The 18,424-nt window shown below is 45.3% G+C and overlaps 1 protein-coding gene and 1 long non-coding RNA gene across 2 annotated transcripts; one reads left to right on the top strand and one right to left on the bottom strand.

The window, feature by feature from the left end:
* Positions 1–622: 622 nt before the first annotated feature.
* On the bottom strand, positions 623–3,414 carry Gm42375. Its single transcript, XR_881902.2, has 2 exons — positions 2,708–3,414; positions 623–1,028 (listed from the first exon to the last, which is right to left on the bottom strand). It is a non-coding gene; the product is annotated as a predicted gene, 42375 (long non-coding RNA).
* Positions 3,394–11,290, top strand: Cyp2a4 (cytochrome P450, family 2, subfamily a, polypeptide 4). Its single transcript, NM_009997.2, has 9 exons — positions 3,394–3,599; positions 3,852–4,014; positions 4,715–4,864; positions 5,130–5,290; positions 6,908–7,084; positions 8,389–8,530; positions 8,969–9,156; positions 9,757–9,898; positions 10,905–11,290. Exons 1-9 carry the CDS (start codon positions 3,420–3,422, stop codon positions 11,084–11,086), a joined length of 1,485 nt encoding a protein of 494 aa, NP_034127.2. The 5' UTR covers positions 3,394–3,419; the 3' UTR covers positions 11,087–11,290.
* Positions 11,291–18,424: the final 7,134 nt, after the last annotated feature.

Here is an 18,424-nt window from a genome sequence, read left to right on the forward strand (position 1 = left end):
TGGTAACAACACGAAGATATTCACAAGCATAGAGGATTCAGGGTCAACAGTGGCTCACTGGGAAAGAGAAAGCAAACATGAATGGATAGTCTACCATGAAGGAGGAGAGAAAGCAAGGCAAAGTCCTGAGCAGGCTTCACCTCCATCCAGAGCAGTCTCATCATCTACTGATCCATGTTTGCTCAGAGCACCAAGCTTCCAGGATAAACTTCCTATTCACAGCTCTGGGGATGTGGCAGGGGGAGGGGCACGCATGCTTGACTTTGGTAAAGCATTGAGGGAGGCTTCTCAGACACCTTCTTCTTTAGGGTGGTCCTGGAGGCATTCAAAATGAGACAGGCCTTGCTTCCCCACCATAACTAAATGTTAGGACCCTATTACCGAAGACACTGCCAACTTTGGCTGCAGGACACAGAAAGATCAATCTTGAACTGACCAGGAAATTGTCTCCTTACTGGTCCTGGAAATATCAGTGGTCTTACCCAGTACTGGACACTGTGTTACAATAAAAACCAAAGACCCCCAAAGGCAGATTGAAGTTTAGAGGATCATCAATCCATGTTTCTTTTTTCTTATCGAGTAATAGGATGTGGTAATAACAAATGAATAAAATAGCCATTTATTGACTTTATGCATTTATTCAACCATTACTATCAGGAGGAAGTTGTGCTCAGTCCTTGGGCCCATAAAGTTCAGTTTGTCAATGAAGTTGGCTCTTCAAGGACACACAACAGACAAGATCTCAGGGAGACTGATTGAACTGCCCAGGGGTTGGTATCTGCCCCCACCCCTGCCCCGTTCGGGTTCTGTTCTATGCTGTGGCCCTGCTCTTAATCACTAAGAAAGGGAGACTGGAGCCATCAAAGAGAGACTTCCCAAAGCCCCTGCTCACTCACGCACTCTGGAAGCCTGCCTGAGATGCTTGCTGCTGTTCTCACATGTCTCTGCCAGGTGACTACAGGCACTGACTGTTCATGTGTCTGTGTCTCCCCCACGTGACTTCAGTTTCTGCTCTGTCATCCATGCGTCTGAAAAGAAGTCAACAAGAACAAATAAACTTGATCTCTTCTGAGCTCTCCCAGCTCGGTTCCCATTCTGGCCCCTGTGCAGATTATGAGAACCTACCTGACCACTCAGGGTCTTTCTGGGTGCCCCCTTCACCCCTTCACCATGAAACAGATTCTCTAAATTACTCCCTCCCTCCTATTCAAGTGGAAACAAGTGGAGAGGAGAGGTCCATGCCCAGCTTTAGTGCAGGTGCAGGCTGGTACTAAGGAGAGATTGATACCAGCCAAGCCTAGGCTAATCCTATTCCCCCCTCTGCCTCTTCCTCCTCCAAAATCAACAAACAACCTTTCTCTCTGCTTTCTTCTCTGTTCTTGGTTTCTACCCCAACCAGTCTCAGAGTCCAACAGCCTAAAACGAGATGAGCCAGTCATGAGCTCCAGCCTCACCCATCTCCACCTGTCTAAAGCTGGGGCACCACCATGGGATGGACTCATCCATCAAAGCTTGCCAGTGTCCACCTGAGGCCCCTCCTAGGGTCTCAAGGAGGCCAGTCTCAGCAAGTACCTAGTGTTTATGTCAGAACCTGCTGGAACCAAATCCAGACCCATGTGTTGCCACATTTAGGCCTTCATTCAGGCAATTCCAGTGACCACCTGCCTCCCCTCTCAAAGTCCCTCTTAGTGTAAGAAGCAAGTCTACTAATATCCTTTTGATGTCAAGCTCATGATAACTTCTTTCTCACTTTAGTGCTTGCCTAGGAGCTATCGCAATGCTAACCCCATCCTCCTCCCTCCTGGGAGCCCATCCTGCAGCTGAGCTTAGTTCCCAGGTGTCTCCCAGGATGATCTGAGCTAAGAAATGAAGAGAAGAGAGAATTAAATCCCAGCTCCTTTATGACCTTAGTCATTTCAATGAGGCTGGTGATGTGCCAACTCCGTAATGACTAAGATTCCACAGATGGGATACAATAGTCTTCCTGGGCTACAGGTTCATCAAAAATGTCTGGTTTATTAAAGAAGAATTTCAATATGGGGGCAACAGTAGGGTCACTCTTCCCTTCTTCATGCCACCCTTAGCATTCCAGGGTTTTTTTTTTTTCTGTTCCCCATGATGGAGGCTCACCTAACTCTCTCCATCTCAGCCTACTGATAACAACCAGGCATCACCACACTTACCACACCCACACACACACATATGACCTTTATTTCTCCCAATGCTCTTTTCCACTGGTGGAAAAGATGTCTAGACAGGAAGGCTAAAAATGTGGGCAAGAGTAGACGTTGTTAATACCTCTGGCTTTCAGGCTTTCAACGTATGTGCCCCACCCCTCCACCCCCACCATACCACCCCTGTGTTTTGTTGTCAGTGCATACATACGTAAAATAGGAAACCTTTGTAAATAACAGGAGCAATGAGCCAGTGACCCTGGTGGCCTTTCCAACAGATCTGCATAGGAATCCAGTAGGGCTTTTGTAAATTAGAACTTTTCTACCATATTGGAGTTATGATTTCTCAAGACCTAGACAGACCCTCAGATGTTGTCTCTAGTACTGGGCCGAGTTCCAGTAAAATATGACTCTGGTCTTCCCCAGCTTTCTCAGATCCTATGTTCCAGCCATCCATCCTAGACTCAGAGGCTTCCCCGTGGGTTCTGAGCATTAAGAGATATCGTGGAGCCAAAATCAAAGTACATCCATACCTGGGCACAGGTGCTGACTCCAAGATCCTCCTGCGGTTTCAGTGTGTTCCTCCCAGGCACTCCCCATCCACAGCCATTCTTGCCTCAAGATCCATAACCGGTAGCCCTGGAGTCTCCACTTCTCGCATCCTTAAATTCAGGATCCTCTTCATTGAAAGACTCCCAAGGGTCGGGTGTGGTAGTATAGGCCTATAATCCCAGCACTCAGGGCAGACACAGGTGGATCTCTGTGGTCTATGTATGGAGCTCTAGGCTAGGCAGGACTACATAGTGAAAGCCTATCTCAAACAAGAAAGAAAAATGGTCTTTCAACTTCATAGGTATTCATTCTATTTCAAACTAATGGATTATAGTGTTCTTCTCTCCTAAGGCCCTACTATCCCTATCATTTGGGCCCCTTCTCAGAGGAAGTGTCTCTAGTATCCATGTTATGAAGAATCCAGTTCTGGCTTCTCTCTACTGTCCTCTGTAATGCATAGCTCTGGAGCACTTCCTCCTTAGCTACCACAGATTCAGTCTACTCCCTGTTAATCTGTCATGGGGCCCTCCTCCTCCTCCAGTGTTGGTAATGTCCCAAACTTGGTGCACAATAGTGGGTAGTCTGGAGGTGAAATAGTTGCATAATCAAGACCAAAGTCCGGCCTTCTGTCTCTGGATGTATAAAAGCAAGCTAATTCAGCCATCACTGTCTGTCTATCACCCCACTGCCACCATGCTGACCTCAGGACTCCTCCTGGTGGCTGCAGTGGCCTTCCTCAGCGTCCTGGTTTTGATGTCTGTCTGGAAGCAGAGAAAGCTCTCAGGAAAGCTGCCTCCAGGACCCACCCCACTGCCCTTCGTTGGGAACTTCCTTCAGCTGAACACAGAGCAAATGTACAACTCTCTCATGAAGGTGCCACTGGGCATGGAGATGGGTCGAATGGGGCATGGAGGGATGCCCAGTTTTGGTTGAGGCTTTGTGGTAGGGTACTGACCAGGTGGGAGTGTGATTTTAGGCCAGGGGACTTGTGAAGACATCAGCGCCACTTCCTAGACCTGTGGGATCACATCTTGGGACACTCGGTCTGATAGCCGTTAGAACTCTAAGAGAAATGAATCCCAGACTAGGTATCAAAGTATGAACTGTCCCTCTAACCTCCATCAGATCAGCCAACGTTATGGTCCTGTATTCACCATCTATCTGGGATCTCGCCGAATTGTGGTGCTGTGCGGACAGGAGACAGTCAAGGAAGCTCTGGTGGACCAAGCTGAGGAATTCAGCGGGCGGGGCGAGCAGGCTACCTTCGACTGGCTTTTCAAAGGCTATGGTGAGAGGGTCTTGACACAGGGGAATGAGGCAGAGGACATTTGAGAGCATCATTCCCACCCCTGCTCCCCCCACCTCTGACTTTTCCACCCCTCCAGGCTATCTTCTCCCCACGTCCCTGCCTCCCACTGTGTCTAGTCTCAGACTCATCTCTCTGACTCTATTTCTTGATTCCCCCACCTCCACCCGTGCCTCCTCTTCCACCTTGAAATTCCTCTGTCGGAATCCTGCGCCTCTAGCAGGATCCGAAGCTTCCCTGTAGCCCACGCCATCATTTTCAGCTTCGGTGATTGCTTTCTCTCTTCCTCTCCCTTGCTTTCTACTATCAGTTCCCAGGAACTGTCTCCCAGCAACAATGTCTCCTCTCTCCAGACTCTCTTTGGGTCTCTCTCTTTATTTCCGTCTCTTTTGTTGCTCAATTATACATCTTTCTCAACAATAATCGCCACCAGATCTCTTCAGTCTCCTGTCTCTCGCCTCTGTCTCTGCCCTTCTGTCTCCCTCTTCTTACTGTCCTGTTACTCGCTCTCTTTTATCTATAGTTTTCTTGGTGCCTTCTTGTGTTTTGCATTTCCATTTCTAAATATCTGTGTGCATCTTTCTCCTTCTTGCCCTCCTGTTAGAGGAACAGCGCAAGGGTTCAGTGGCCAGCCATGCTCCTTTTCTCTGACTTCTTTCTGGCTTCTCACTCACCTTCCCAGGCATAGCCTTCAGCAGCGGGGAGCGAGCCAAACAGCTAAGGCGCTTCTCCATCACCACGCTGCGGGACTTCGGCGTGGGGAAGCGTGGCATCGAGGAGCGCATCCAAGAGGAGGCGGGCTTTCTCATCGATTCATTTCGGAAGACGAACGGTAAGCAGAGCACCGCAAGTTCTCAGGACCTACCAAGGGATAGACAGCCAAAGCAGCACCATACCATGTCCCAGGATAGAAACAAACAGGGAAGCACACGCTGATATCCGCTGTGCGATCTAGTGTCTGGGGTTTTGGCTCAGCACTGTAGCCAGTGCCCTTTTTTAATTCTCTGATTCAAACTATCTGAAGCTAACACCCAAGAGATGCTTTTTGCCTAGTTCCAATGTCTCCCTCTCCTTTCTCCTCCTTTCCCCACCCATAGGTGCTTTCATTGACCCCACCTTCTACCTTAGCCGAACAGTCTCCAATGTCATTAGCTCAATCGTCTTCGGGGACCGCTTTGACTATGAGGACAAAGAGTTCCTGTCACTTCTTAGAATGATGCTGGGAAGCCTCCAGTTCACTGCTACCTCCATGGGGCAGGTAATCTGTTTCAACCTTGTCCTACCATGCCCCCTACCTCTGCTGCCAGCTCACTCCCAAAGTGCTTCCAGCAAGTACCTTCAAACTATCTCTACAGGTTGCTCAAGAACAAATGTCAATACACAGACACTCTCAACAGCTGTCCCTGAATCCAAAACCTGCAATCTGTCTCCCTCTCCCTCCCTCTCCCTCCTCCTCCCTCGCCCTTTCCCTTTCCCTCCCCTTCCCTCTCCCCCTCCTCCTCCCCCTCCCACACAGAACCACTCAGCTCTTTCAGCTGGGCATACAGTACCATCACAATTCATTTAAATCTCTAATACAAGATCACTATGGGACAGGTCCACTGAATACCCCTCCCCTCTTCAGTTCCTGGGCATCTGGTGCTGCAGAACTCAGCTCACTCAGAGCTTGTGCCATCTGCAAAGATATTCCGAGCTAGCCCACTGGAGTACGTAGATGAGTACCCCTTACTCAGCCACAGAACTACCCAAACATCTGTGGCTCTAAGCAAAATTTCTACAGAGTGTCCTCCAAACACCTAAGTAAGGGTCTTCCAACACAGCTCATTCACACACCTAAGTAGGGCCATCTGTGAAGCCATTTGAATGACAGAGCAGGTGAACACATGAATGTCAGCACTACTTAAATAGAAAATTTTTTTTAATTGGATAAGTGTATATTGTGTATTGAGCATAGTCACCCTCACACCCCTACCTTCCCTTTCTCACACCTCCTCCTGTCAGTCCTGTTTGTCCATAAGACCGTTTTACTTTCAAGCGATATACATGTACATATATATGCATATATATGTACACCTGTGATTTGACATCAGTACTGCGGATTGAAGGAACACATACACATTATCTCTAATGCTGATTTAGACTTGTTTGATGTGATGATCTCCCGTTGTAGCTGCTTTCCTGGAAATTCTATAACATTGTTTTTAATGGCTGAAAAATAATTCAGTGATAGATAGATAGAGGGAAAGATAGATAGATAGATAGATAGACACACACTCACATACACACACACATATATATTATACACACACACACACACACACACACACACACACACACACACACATATATATATATATATATATATATATATATATATATATATATATGGACAAAGAGTTCCTGTCACTGTTTTGAATGATGCTGGGAAGCTTCCACACATTTCCTCCTTTATTACCTGTTTTTGGACACCTAGGTTGAGTGTAAAATTCAGCTAATGTGACTATCCAGGAGTGGTTTAATACTGGAAAACCTGTTAACCTTCACCAATCCAAACCCTGCTAGTATATAAACAGCTGCCTCCAGCTAAAGTCACTCAAATACTTAAGCATCTACAGATGTAACTTCAGCCCAGCAACTGGATGTCATCCAACGCAGCCACACTCAAGAACCCCAAACCCACATATGCAACCAAATCCACCTCACTTAAAATATTGGATAATAGCCATCACATTTAAACTATGTTGCCACCTTGCACCACCTGGTTATCTAAACTCCAGGACAAGTGACAGAGAAGTCCCTTGCCTGAAGACAGATGCCACCTCTTGGATTTTATGCAGACAGCTTCCTTGATTTTTTCTCCCTTTTCCACCCTCAGGTCTATGAGATGTTTTCTTCTGTGATGAAACACCTGCCAGGGCCCCAGCAACAGGCCTTTAAGGAGCTGCAAGGCCTGGAGGACTTTATAACCAAGAAAGTGGAACACAATCAGCGCACGCTGGATCCCAATTCCCCAAGGGACTTCATCGACTCCTTCCTCATCCGAATGCTGGAGGTAAACCCAGAAGCTAGGGAGTGTGGCAGGAGGTTCAAAGCCAAGGAAGCAAGATGAAATCAAACTTTGGGGAGGGGGGAACAGTGGACCACTCAGATCAGTCCCTCATTATAAACCTCACACATTAACCACGCAGCACCACTGTTCTGTCCACTGCTCAGTCTCAGGAGGATGGACAGACTGAGATTGCAGCCAGTGTATTAAAGGCTTAGTGATATCCACTTATTCAGTACTCACATTTCTTGGGCAAGGTTGTGCTATGACTCCTATCTTACAAATTAGGAGGCTGCAGCTCTGAGAATATAGGCAACATGTCTTATATCACAGCAGGAGGGCCATGTATCCTACCTCACTGTCTCAGGCTGATGCATGGATGTAACATACCCCTTAACTTTGCCTGTCCTTGTCATTCACATCTGTGGAACAGGTGACCTAGCTTTTCCGTGACCTTCTCTCACCTGTGCAGAACAGAAGGGGGGTAACGGTGGTGTTTTGTGATAAGTCCTTGTTATGTAGCCCTAGTTGGCCTGAAACTTGCTGTGTAGGCCAGGCAAGTCTCAACCCTGTGGTGGTCCTCCCAGGTCTGCTTTCCGATGTCTTGGATTATCAGCATGTGGTACCCAGCTAAGATGGAACTTTATGCAGTCTGAGTGCAAAGGACTGAGGGATGAGATTCCTCTAGAAAATATTAAGGCTCATAATGAAGAGTTGGAATCTTGTTGCCTAACACTCATTCTGTCTAAGGGCTGGAAAGATGGCTCAGTGGTTAAGAGTGCTGGCTGCTCTCCCAGAGTGCCAGGGGGGCCATTCAAACCCAGCAGCTACATGGCAGCTCATAACCATGTAATTACAGTCCCTGTAGATCCAATGCCCTCTTCTGGCCTCCGTGGTTACTGAACACAAGTAGCACTCTGACACCCATGCAGGTAGAACACTCGGTACACATAAAAGTAATTTTTACAGAGCTCTGTTATCTATCTCAGAAAAACCATCTCTACTTTTCCCTGACTTCCTCCAACATGACCTCTGTACTATTGTTTCTCAGTCGCTCTCTAGCCTTAGTTTCCTAAATATTTCTACAGTTTAAAAATTGACAATTCAGTTGGTCACTAGTAATCGAATAACCAGCTAAGTGATGACCGACAGAAGAACATTCCAAAGGTCTGAAACCAGGAGAATAGCCAGGGTTCCCCTTCTCCACCTTAGGTCTGAGCCAAAGAGAAGTGAGTTCAAGTTGGAGAAAAACTAGAAGGGTACCAAGAGTGTAAGGAGTGGATTTGACCTGAATATTCCCCTCCCTGCAGGAGAAGAAGAACCCCAATACTGAGTTCTACATGAAGAACTTGGTGCTGACTACACTAAATCTCTTCTTTGCTGGCACAGAGACCGTCAGCACCACCCTGCGCTATGGCTTTCTGTTGCTCATGAAGTACCCAGATATTGAGGGTAAGGAAGGCTTCAAGGAACAGGAAAGCAGGGGTTAATGGGAGTGTGACATGGATACAGATTCTAAACTTGCATCTTGTATCTAAACTGTCTGCCACAATATCCCCTACCTCTCTCAAAAAATTGGGTTCTCAGATAACTAGCTACTCCCTGCTTTACCTAGACAGAGCCACAGCTGGTGGGTACCAGTGGGCTGGTGTGTTGCTCATCTGCACTTCAAAGGAGCTACTTTCTGCTCCCCAGGTCACCAGCTAAACATCCTTTCCATATAATTCTGGTGCAATTCACACAGATCCCAAGAAGCAGTTTCACCAATGCATGATTTGCATGTTGTGAAAATGATCTACAATGCCATACAATGTTCCCTGGCCTCCATCCTGTCTTAGTTTCTCCACTATGAAGTTCTTGGATACCTAAACCCATCCCTATTCTTCTCAGCCAAGGTCCATGAGGAGATTGATCGGGTGATTGGCAGGAACCGGCAGCCCAAGTATGAGGACCGAATGAAGATGCCCTATACGGAGGCTGTAATCCATGAGATCCAGAGATTTGCAGACCTGATCCCCATGGGCCTGGCTCGAAGGGTCACCAAGGACACCAAGTTTCGAGATTTCCTCCTCCCCAAGGTGCTGATTCACCCAGCCTAGAGTGACCTCTAGCCCTCTTCATGGGCCTCTAGGACCTTCTCCTCAGAGTCCACCGAGACCCTCTCTTGGTGCCTCAGTGACAGGCTTTCTCTGCCACCACACCCCACTGCCCTCTTACTTAGAACTCCTATATCTTGGCTTTTCCCTGATACTTTCCCACCCAGGAATTTTAACTCCATGCCTCTCAAGAAGTATAAGCTTAATTGATCAAGATCTTGACTGTGTTAGAGACAGGAGACTCATGTCTGCCATATATCCGGTTTAGGGCTACATAAATTCAATACCCCTCAAATCTTGACTTGAGAGACATGAATTGGATAGCTCTAAATCTCCCACCCCTGAAGACAGAGCCCATGTCACTCATTCATCCTGTCTAATAGAACATGAGCCCTACATCCCCCATATTTCCATCTCAAGAATAACCTCACATTCCTCAAAGCTCCTACCTCAAAGCCCCCACAACTCACATATGTTATCTTTATCATCACCTGGGATATCCTAGCTCACACTTCTAACCCCTGAAGGCCAGTAGGACACTCATCTAAATCTAACCTGATCAAGTTGCTTTATCATCAACAGGGTACTGAAGTATTTCCTATGCTGGGCTCTGTGCTGAAAGACCCCAAGTTCTTCTCCAACCCCAAAGACTTCAACCCAAAGCACTTCCTAGATGACAAGGGACAGTTTAAGAAGAGTGATGCCTTTGTGCCCTTTTCCATTGGTAAGAACCCACTGTCTAGTGCCAGACTACTGCTCACACTAACAGAGATAATTTATTCATTGCTTCCATCTGATGCAAACATGTATCTCTCTCCATCTTGGAATTGTCTCTTGTATCTAACTCTGAGAAGACTAGCTGCAGCTCCCATAATTCTCAATCACCAAGTATCAGAACTCTGGAAAAGTAATGGTTAAACTTTAATAATAGGTGAGGGGAAATGCAAGCTCAAACTGAGTCAGAGGTCTTTCTCAGGTCATACAACCAACAGATTCTTAGAAAAGATGTGGCAACATGGCAGCCATTCAATCTTGCTTCTCTCTCTTGGCCTCTCCTGAATTGCTCTGCTTGGCCTCATACTAACTTTGGCAATATGTTCTAATCTTATGTCTCCTTCTCGTTCTCTGGCTTGTTCTATCTTTACCTGTGTCTAGCTTGTTTTCTTTCTACAACCTGCCTCTGTACAATTGTCCCAGTAAAACTGCCTCTTTTGTCCATTTTTCTTTGTCTGCACTGCTCTCTTAAGTAACTTCCCTTTCAGCTTTTCTTCTGAGAGCTGAGCATATTCCATTCTGTCAAATCTTTCTCTGATTCATCACTTTGTCTGCCACTCAATTAGACATCACTTTCAAACATGAGTGCTTCCTTCTACAAACTAACTTTATCTTCATTGTTTGTAAAAGTGTATACTGAGGGTTTGTCTGTATTCCTGCCAGAGAAATTAAAGGTGTGTGCTAAGGCTGAGCCACACAACTAGAAACAGGTTTTTCCAGTAAATAACACAATCTCAGGGTTCACAGTGTGATTGAATATCCTGCAACAAAAGGGAAAACACATTTCTCATTGTTACAGCCTGGTGTGGATCAACACACCTCAAGTACAAGTACAACTGATGCTCACAGATTAGAGCTTTCCTTAAAGATCTCAGCACTTCCTCCTATGGAGAAACCAGCCAGGGATTTGCTACTGGCAAAAACTGGCTTCACTTTCCCCTGTCTTCTCTCTTTAGGAAAACGGTATTGTTTCGGAGAAGGACTGGCTAGGATGGAACTCTTCCTCTTCCTCACAAACATCATGCAGAACTTCCACTTCAAATCCACACAGGAACCCCAGGACATCGATGTGTCTCCTAGACTCGTGGGCTTTGTCACGATCCCACCAACCTACACTATGAGTTTCTTGTCCCGTTGATCCTGGGCTGCATGAGGTTAAAGGGAATGATTGAGACCAGACAAGTCAGGGGTTGAAACTTAGAAAAGGTCAAAGGTACAGAAGAAACAGAGGACACTTCGTAGACTTGCAGAGGATATTTCAAAGGTAGCCAGAGAAGGGGGAAATTATACTATGTTGTCAATAGGAATAATAAAATAATAAAAGTAGATATTATTTATGGCATTAGTAGTCTTTGTCAAGTTTATGCTAAAGGATCTTGTGATCTCACTTAACACTCATAAGTGCATGGGAAGGGGAAGAGAGTTTATGCTCATTTTATTAGTGAATCACATTTTTGATCTTATATGTCCCTAACCTAACTGTATTTGTAAGTTTACCAAAGTCTCACAGAATCCAAGAGCTCAGGAACATTTGGACAAAGATCTGTGTGCTTTGGCCTTGGGTAGATTTTCAAACATCACCACCTCTCAAATAAAACAGAAAAGCTCATGTCTATTGCCACATCATCCTGTGCAGAGGTATTTCCAGAGCTTTGGATGGGCAGCGGGCCTGGATCCACTACCCACCCAGCTATGCTTTGATCTACTTACAGAGAATACTCAGGGCCAGCACAATGACATGAGTGTGTGCTGATTCATGGATGTACACCTAAGTGTGTTGCAGGGTTTCCCCCGGCTATGCATGAGTGTATCTTCTGTCATAAATTGGCTTTCAAAGGCCAAGTGTTTACTCATTGATCTGGGGTCAGAGTCACTTAAAGAGTTTGAAAAGCATATACTCCAGTGCACTAGTATAAATCTGGTGAGTGGATACCTGTGTGATGCACAGTCTCAAGAGCAGAGGACACAGCAGCCAGCACCTTTTAGGCTTTTTACTTTCATGATGCCAGTATAAGGCATACTCAGCAGCAAGAAACGGGAATAAGGGTATCAAGATAACATCTTTGGGAACTGTATTGCAAGCCCTCCGTGGTAGTAAATTTCAACTCTACAAGCTGCAGATTCTTCCTGGAAGAATTAAGAAAGAATGGAGAGAAGAGAGGAGATGAGGGATGGAGAGGTGATGGGGTGGGGTGGGACCAATGGCTCAATTGGAAAAGTGCTTGCTGAGCACGCATGAGTTTGGATCCCCAACACCCCTCAAAAGTCTGTCGTAATGGCACAAGCCTGTCACCCTAACGCTGGGAGGTGAGGGAAAGTTGCCAGGTTCCTGAAGCTCACTGGGCAGCCCAATCCAGCCAAATGTTGAACTCTAGACTTCATTAGAGATTCTGTCTCAAAAAAACAAAGTGGAGACAGGAAGATCAACAGAGTCAACTAACCTAGGGGCTAGAAAAGTAGACCCTTGGGCCTCTCAAAGACTGAGCCACTAACCAAAAAGCATACATAGGATGGACAGAGGCCCCAGGCACATATGTAGCAGATGTATATCTCACAGTCTTTATGTGGATTCCCCAACTATCCCTAAAGCTATTGCCTGTCTGTGGAATCCATTCCCCTAACTGGGCTGCCTTGTCTCACCTCAATGAGAGAGGATGTGCCTAACCCTACAGAGACTTGATGTGCCAGGATGGGAAGATACCCGGGGGAACCCAACCCTCTCAGAGGAGAAGGGAATGGGATATGGGGGAGGGGTTGTAAGAAAGGGAACAGGATGTGGGCATTGATCAGAATGTAAAATTAATAAACAAATTAATTAATGGAAAAAAGTGGAGAGAGACTGAAGAACAAATGCAGTGTTGGCCCATGGCCTCTACATACACATGTACACATGTGCCAGCATGCACATACAAACACACACACACACATGCAAACACACACACAGGCACACACAAATGCACATAACTTTAGAAATAAGTCTTTTTAAAAAACATAAATATTAATGAAGTACAGTTGATGTTGTTCATACATGTATAAATTATGCAGTGGCTGAATCACAACAGTAAAAACAAAGTAGACTTATACAACAGTGGTTGAAAGAAATATCGTATGGTAAATCACAAATACTTAAATAATGGAACAAAAATAAATATATACAGAATTATAGGATGAGAGCAGCCATAGCAGAAGGTATAGGCAAACTCATGGCATGACATCTAAAGAAATGCCAAATTCATAAATGGTGTTTTAAAATCTTTCCCACTGGGTGGAAAGATTAGTCAAAATGACATTTTTGCTTTTTTATCTTAAATTAACTTATTTTTTGAAATTATGATATTATTATATCATTTCCCCCTTCCCTTTCTCCCCTCCAAACCCTTAGAGCCATAGCAGCAAAAGAGAAACCATGTCCCAAGGAAATAATGAAAAGATGAAAAACTTACCAAGAAGGAGGAAAGGAGATGCAGAAAGAAAATTCAGTGAAGTACAAAGTCTCACCTCTAAACCTGGCCACACAGAAAGGGTGGGGGAGAACAGGAGGACAAAGTACCCGCAGGGACTGCATGCAGCCCTGCCAGTGAAGGCAGACAGGTGGCCATAACTGTAGGAGGGAAATGTGGTTCTCATGGGGAATGTGCCCTGAAAGTGACTTCTCTTGCATACAAGCCAGCTTTAGAGAATACAGGCATCATAGTCTTCATCTAGGATGTGTGTTCAGATCTATTGCTAAGGAATAAACTACTCTGGGGAGTTGGGCCAATTCACTCACAAGTCCTGGGGACACATAGCTCCAGATGTCCCAAAAGACAGTCATGGGAGTGAAGACTGGCCACAAACCTGCTAAGTGTAATCACTGGGTGTGGAGGTGGTGGGTCAGTGGCTTCCATTTCTGCAGTAAGTAGCAATGTTTTTCTCTTAAAATTAAGCATGATGAGTGCCTGGACATGGCCATTGATTGTTCAGGTCACGTGACTCATAGCACTGAACTCAAACTCGGTAATCTGTTTCTGTACTCGCATAGGAGCTATTCTGGAATATACGGTGGTTTCTTTAGCTTTTGTGTCAAGGCCTCTCTTTGGGAAGAAGAGAAAGGAGAGGTCCCCCTCCCCACCCCGCATAGAGGGAGAGTCTCCCTCCTTATATTTCCTGACTCACTGCAGCTGGAGCAGGGAGCTTTTCTTCTTGGTAGAAAACCAGTAAAGAAAGAAAGAAAGGTCATATTACACAAACAGAAAGGAGGACTCAGGGGCAGGAAGGAGACTAGCAGGAATGGAAAGGAATAGGAAGAGAAACAGGTTAATGAGGGATAAATATGGTTAAATGTAGGATATACTTGAAAAGTATAGTCTTTATAAAACCGGGAACTATGGGCACTTAATAGACACCCACTAAAAAATAATAATAAGACCAAGGTGATATTGACAGTTGATAGCTGCTGAGAAAAGAAGGCATTGCCAATGTGTTCAGTACCAATGCCTGTCAATCAGTTGGCTCTGACCAAAATATCCTCCGAAAGAGATCCCTAGACTGTCAAATAGAGCCACAATTAGTTATGTTTGCCAAGGGTAGCATAAGTAAATCCCTCTTTAATGGCCAACTAATGACTGGCCCAACTTAAGACTCACCCCGTTGGGAAGAGTCAACCCCTGACACTACTAATGATACTTTGCTATACTTGCAGACAGGAACCTAGAATAACTGTTTCCTGAATGGCTTCATCCAACAACTGATAGAAACAGGTGCAGAGACCCATTCTCAAATATCAAGAGAGCTCGGAAGGCTTGTGGAAACGTGGGTAATAGAACTAAACAAACCAGTGGCATCAAGAACGCTCAAGAAGACCTACAGAGTAAACTAACCTGAGCCCATAGAGGCTCACAAAGATTTAAACATCAATCAAAGAGCATGCAGGGGCTGGACCCACTCCCCCCCCCACACACACACATTTGTAGCAGATGTGCAGCTTGGTCTTCATGTGGATTCCCTAACAACTGGATTGGGGGATGTCTCTGACTCTGTTGCCTGACATTGGATTCCTTTCCCCTTAGTTGGACTGCCTGGTTGGACCTCAGTGGGAGAGGATGCACTCAGTTCTACTGTGACTTGGTGTCCCAGGGCAAGGTCATACCCAAGGGGGTCTCCCTTTCTCTCAGTAGGGGAGGAGGGTTGTAAGGGGAGAGATTTGTAACAGTGGGACTGGAGGAGAGAAGGGAAGGGGCTGTAACTTGGATGTAAAATGAATAAATAAATTAATAAAAAAATTTCATCCCTCTCCTACACTCACACCACACACCACACACACATACACACGCGCGCGCGCGCACACACACACACACACACACACACACACACACACACATGCACACACTCACAACAAGTGAAAAGCATCCATCAAGAAGAGGAATAAAAATTAGGGATGTAACCTTGGTTGGTAGGATCTACCAACCTTGCAAGCTTCCCTAAGGATCTGGGCAGTAATCCATAGAAAATCTGCAAGTTAGAAATCTTGGCTAGCAGGGCTCTTTAAGCCATATCCGAAGCTGCCATTACTATTTTTGAAGGCCTGTCCCATTCTTCTGACAGTTGTGATCCTGCATTACAATGTCCAGTTCAGCCAAAAGTCCTACTGAAACTTCAGCTAATCTTCCACCCCTCCCAGGGCTCCACAGGAGCCGTGGAGATTCTCTATTCCACAGAGGTCTTTGCAGACAAGGAGAGGGGATGGGGCAGAGGATGAGGTCTGGGCTCTTATGAGGGAAAGAGATATTGTGGCCAAAAGCCAAGCGGACAACAAGCACTAGACCCCATGGTCCCTTCAAGGATCCATTCCAGAGTCTTGGAACATAGAAGCTGAGTACTTAAGGTCTCTATGGAGGCGCCCTGATACCTTACTTTCTTGTGTTTCTGTGTTGAGATCTGCACTTTTGTTGGTTTACATCTGCCTTCTGGTCCCATTTAGGGATATTCTTACTGAACAACCACTCTAAAGACCCAGTTCTCAGTACTATCATACCAGCCATACAAGTTCCATTATAGCCACTAACACATCACCAGCGAGCACAAACCTGAACATGGAAAAACTACCACAGAGACCTAGAAAGCAACGTTAAACACAAGAAAATTGAGTGTGGAGGTGTGTTTCGGAGAGGAAGGCAATAGACTGAAAATTAGAAATCATTAAAAAGGAAAAGAACAAAGAAAAACAACAGATTTCCCCAATAATAAAGTAAATACAATTAGATAAATTTTAATACATAATAAAAATAACATCCATATTTTCTTAGGTCTGGAGAGACAGCTCAGTAGTTAAGAGAACTTGCTGCTCTTGCAGAGGACCAGGGTTCGATTCCCAGCACTGACATAGTGGCTCATGGCCATCTGTAACTCCAGTTCCAGGGGATATAATAACCTCTTCTAACCTCGGTAGATACTAGACACATATATGGTGGTCAACACCCATGCAGGCACACCACCCATACACATAAAAGATAAAAGATTCTTTTTTTAAATCTACAATAAAGTCAAGATACTAATTAGTAATAAACATTTTTCTAAATCTATAATTCAAACAACCAATACTCTCAAGTGTCAATGAAAAAAAGGGGTTGGGGTGAGCAGCTCCATTCTGGGCCCTTGAAAGCTTGATACTGCCAGTTGTGTACATGAGGTGGAGGAGGGACAATTAGACTTGTGGATTTTTCCCTAAAGGTCCCCTTTATCCCAGCCCACCATATCCCCAACCTCATCCTCCACCCCATCCCATCTCCTTGCCTGTGAAGACCTCCCCTTGGTAGCTTGCCTTCTTGAATAATAGCGGCCTCTGCTGTCCACATTTAGCTTTGCAGTCTGTGAGAATGGCATACCTTCTTCCCTCCTCCTGAGACCAGTTAAATTGTGGTGACTAGGTAAGAAGTATATCCAAGTGGACATAGTACGTGGGCGAGTGAGCAGCAATCCCAGCACTGAGATTGGTCCTGGAAGAGAACTTTCAAGACCTCCTATGTGTTAGCCACCTTTCTGGAGGAATACCTCCATGGATATAAAGCAGACCCTGGATCTGCAAAATTCTCAGGCTCTATAGCATTCTCGAATGACATATACATAGCTCCAGAGGCCAACCCAACAGTTGACCTCAGGTTTAGAGCTCTCAAACTCAAGTTGATGAAAATTGTTCTCAGTTGATGAAATGTGCTTCTAGCCACAGAGAGTGAAACAACAGTTTCCTGTGTATTTTCCTGCCCAACCTGAGCCTCCTGCTACCTGCATCCTTCAACTTGTTGGTCTCTGGACCTATTGCTCTCTACAACTGCCTTCCTCAGAGTCTTTTCACCAGGGGCTATAGCAGGCCAACTGAGGGTCCATGACTTGTGGCTATTTCTTAATCTCAAGTCCCCAAGTTAAGTTAGTGATGTGTGTGTGTGTGTGTGTGTGTGTGTGTGTGTGTGGAGAGAGAGAGAGAGAGAGAGAGAGAGGGGGGGGGGTTAGAAGAGGGTTAGACAAAGGGTGTAGGGAGGGACTAGGGAAGGAGGGAGAGAAGGAGAGAGGGAGGGAAGGAAGGAGAAAGAGAGAGACACCGAAGCAACAAACTAATTTCTGGTACAGAAACAAAATCAGCATGAAAATCCATGACCTCAAAATATTTTATTTCCTCCAAACCTTACCAATTGCATCAGAATGACGTTCAATGAGAGTGACTTAGAAGAATTTCCAGGAATTCAAGAGAAAGACTATAAGTATGCTCAAATGGCCCAGAGAAGATGTGAATGGGTTCCAAGAAAATAGCAAGAAACTGCATTAAAAGCCAGTGAAAGAAAGGACAACAGGACTCAGTCTGAATTGTTAAAGAAACTGAGCAGATGCTAGAGATGAAAACTCAGTTGGCTCAGTGGTTGTCCTACCAATGGAATGAGTCATGTGGAGGGTTGAAAGTCAGGGTTCAGAAAAAATTTGAAGGACTGTTCCATTGAGGTCAGTGGAAATGTTAAGAGAAAAATGTAAATAGAACCTGGGAGAGCTTTGGAACTAAATGAAAAAAAGATCTAGAAATTGTTGTCATGAGAGAAGTGTTTCATGCCAAGCCATAGAAGGTATATTCAATAAAGTCATAGAAGAAAAGTTTCCACACTCGAAGAAGGCCATGCCCACTGAGCTACAAGAGGCAGACAAAACACCAGATAGACAGGGGCTTTCTAACCATCTACTCCAAACACAAAACCCTAGAACAGAGACCATTGAAAACTACCGGAGAAAAGGGACAAGTTTTACATGGAAGCAGGCCAATCAGGATAACAGATTATTCAATAGAAATGTTTAAGGCCAGAAGGATTGGGCAAGATGTATTCCAAGTTCTGAAAGGTCACAACTGCCACCCCCTGGACTACTCATATCCAATAGGCCCTCTATCATAATTGAAGGACAAATAAAATATTTCCATAATCAAAACAGACTAAAGGGATTTGTGACCACTAAGTTAGAT

The sequence above is a fragment of the Mus musculus genome, chromosome 7 (genome assembly GCF_000001635.26).
Source record: "Mus musculus strain C57BL/6J chromosome 7, GRCm38.p6 C57BL/6J".
NCBI lineage: Eukaryota > Metazoa > Chordata > Mammalia > Rodentia > Muridae > Mus > Mus musculus.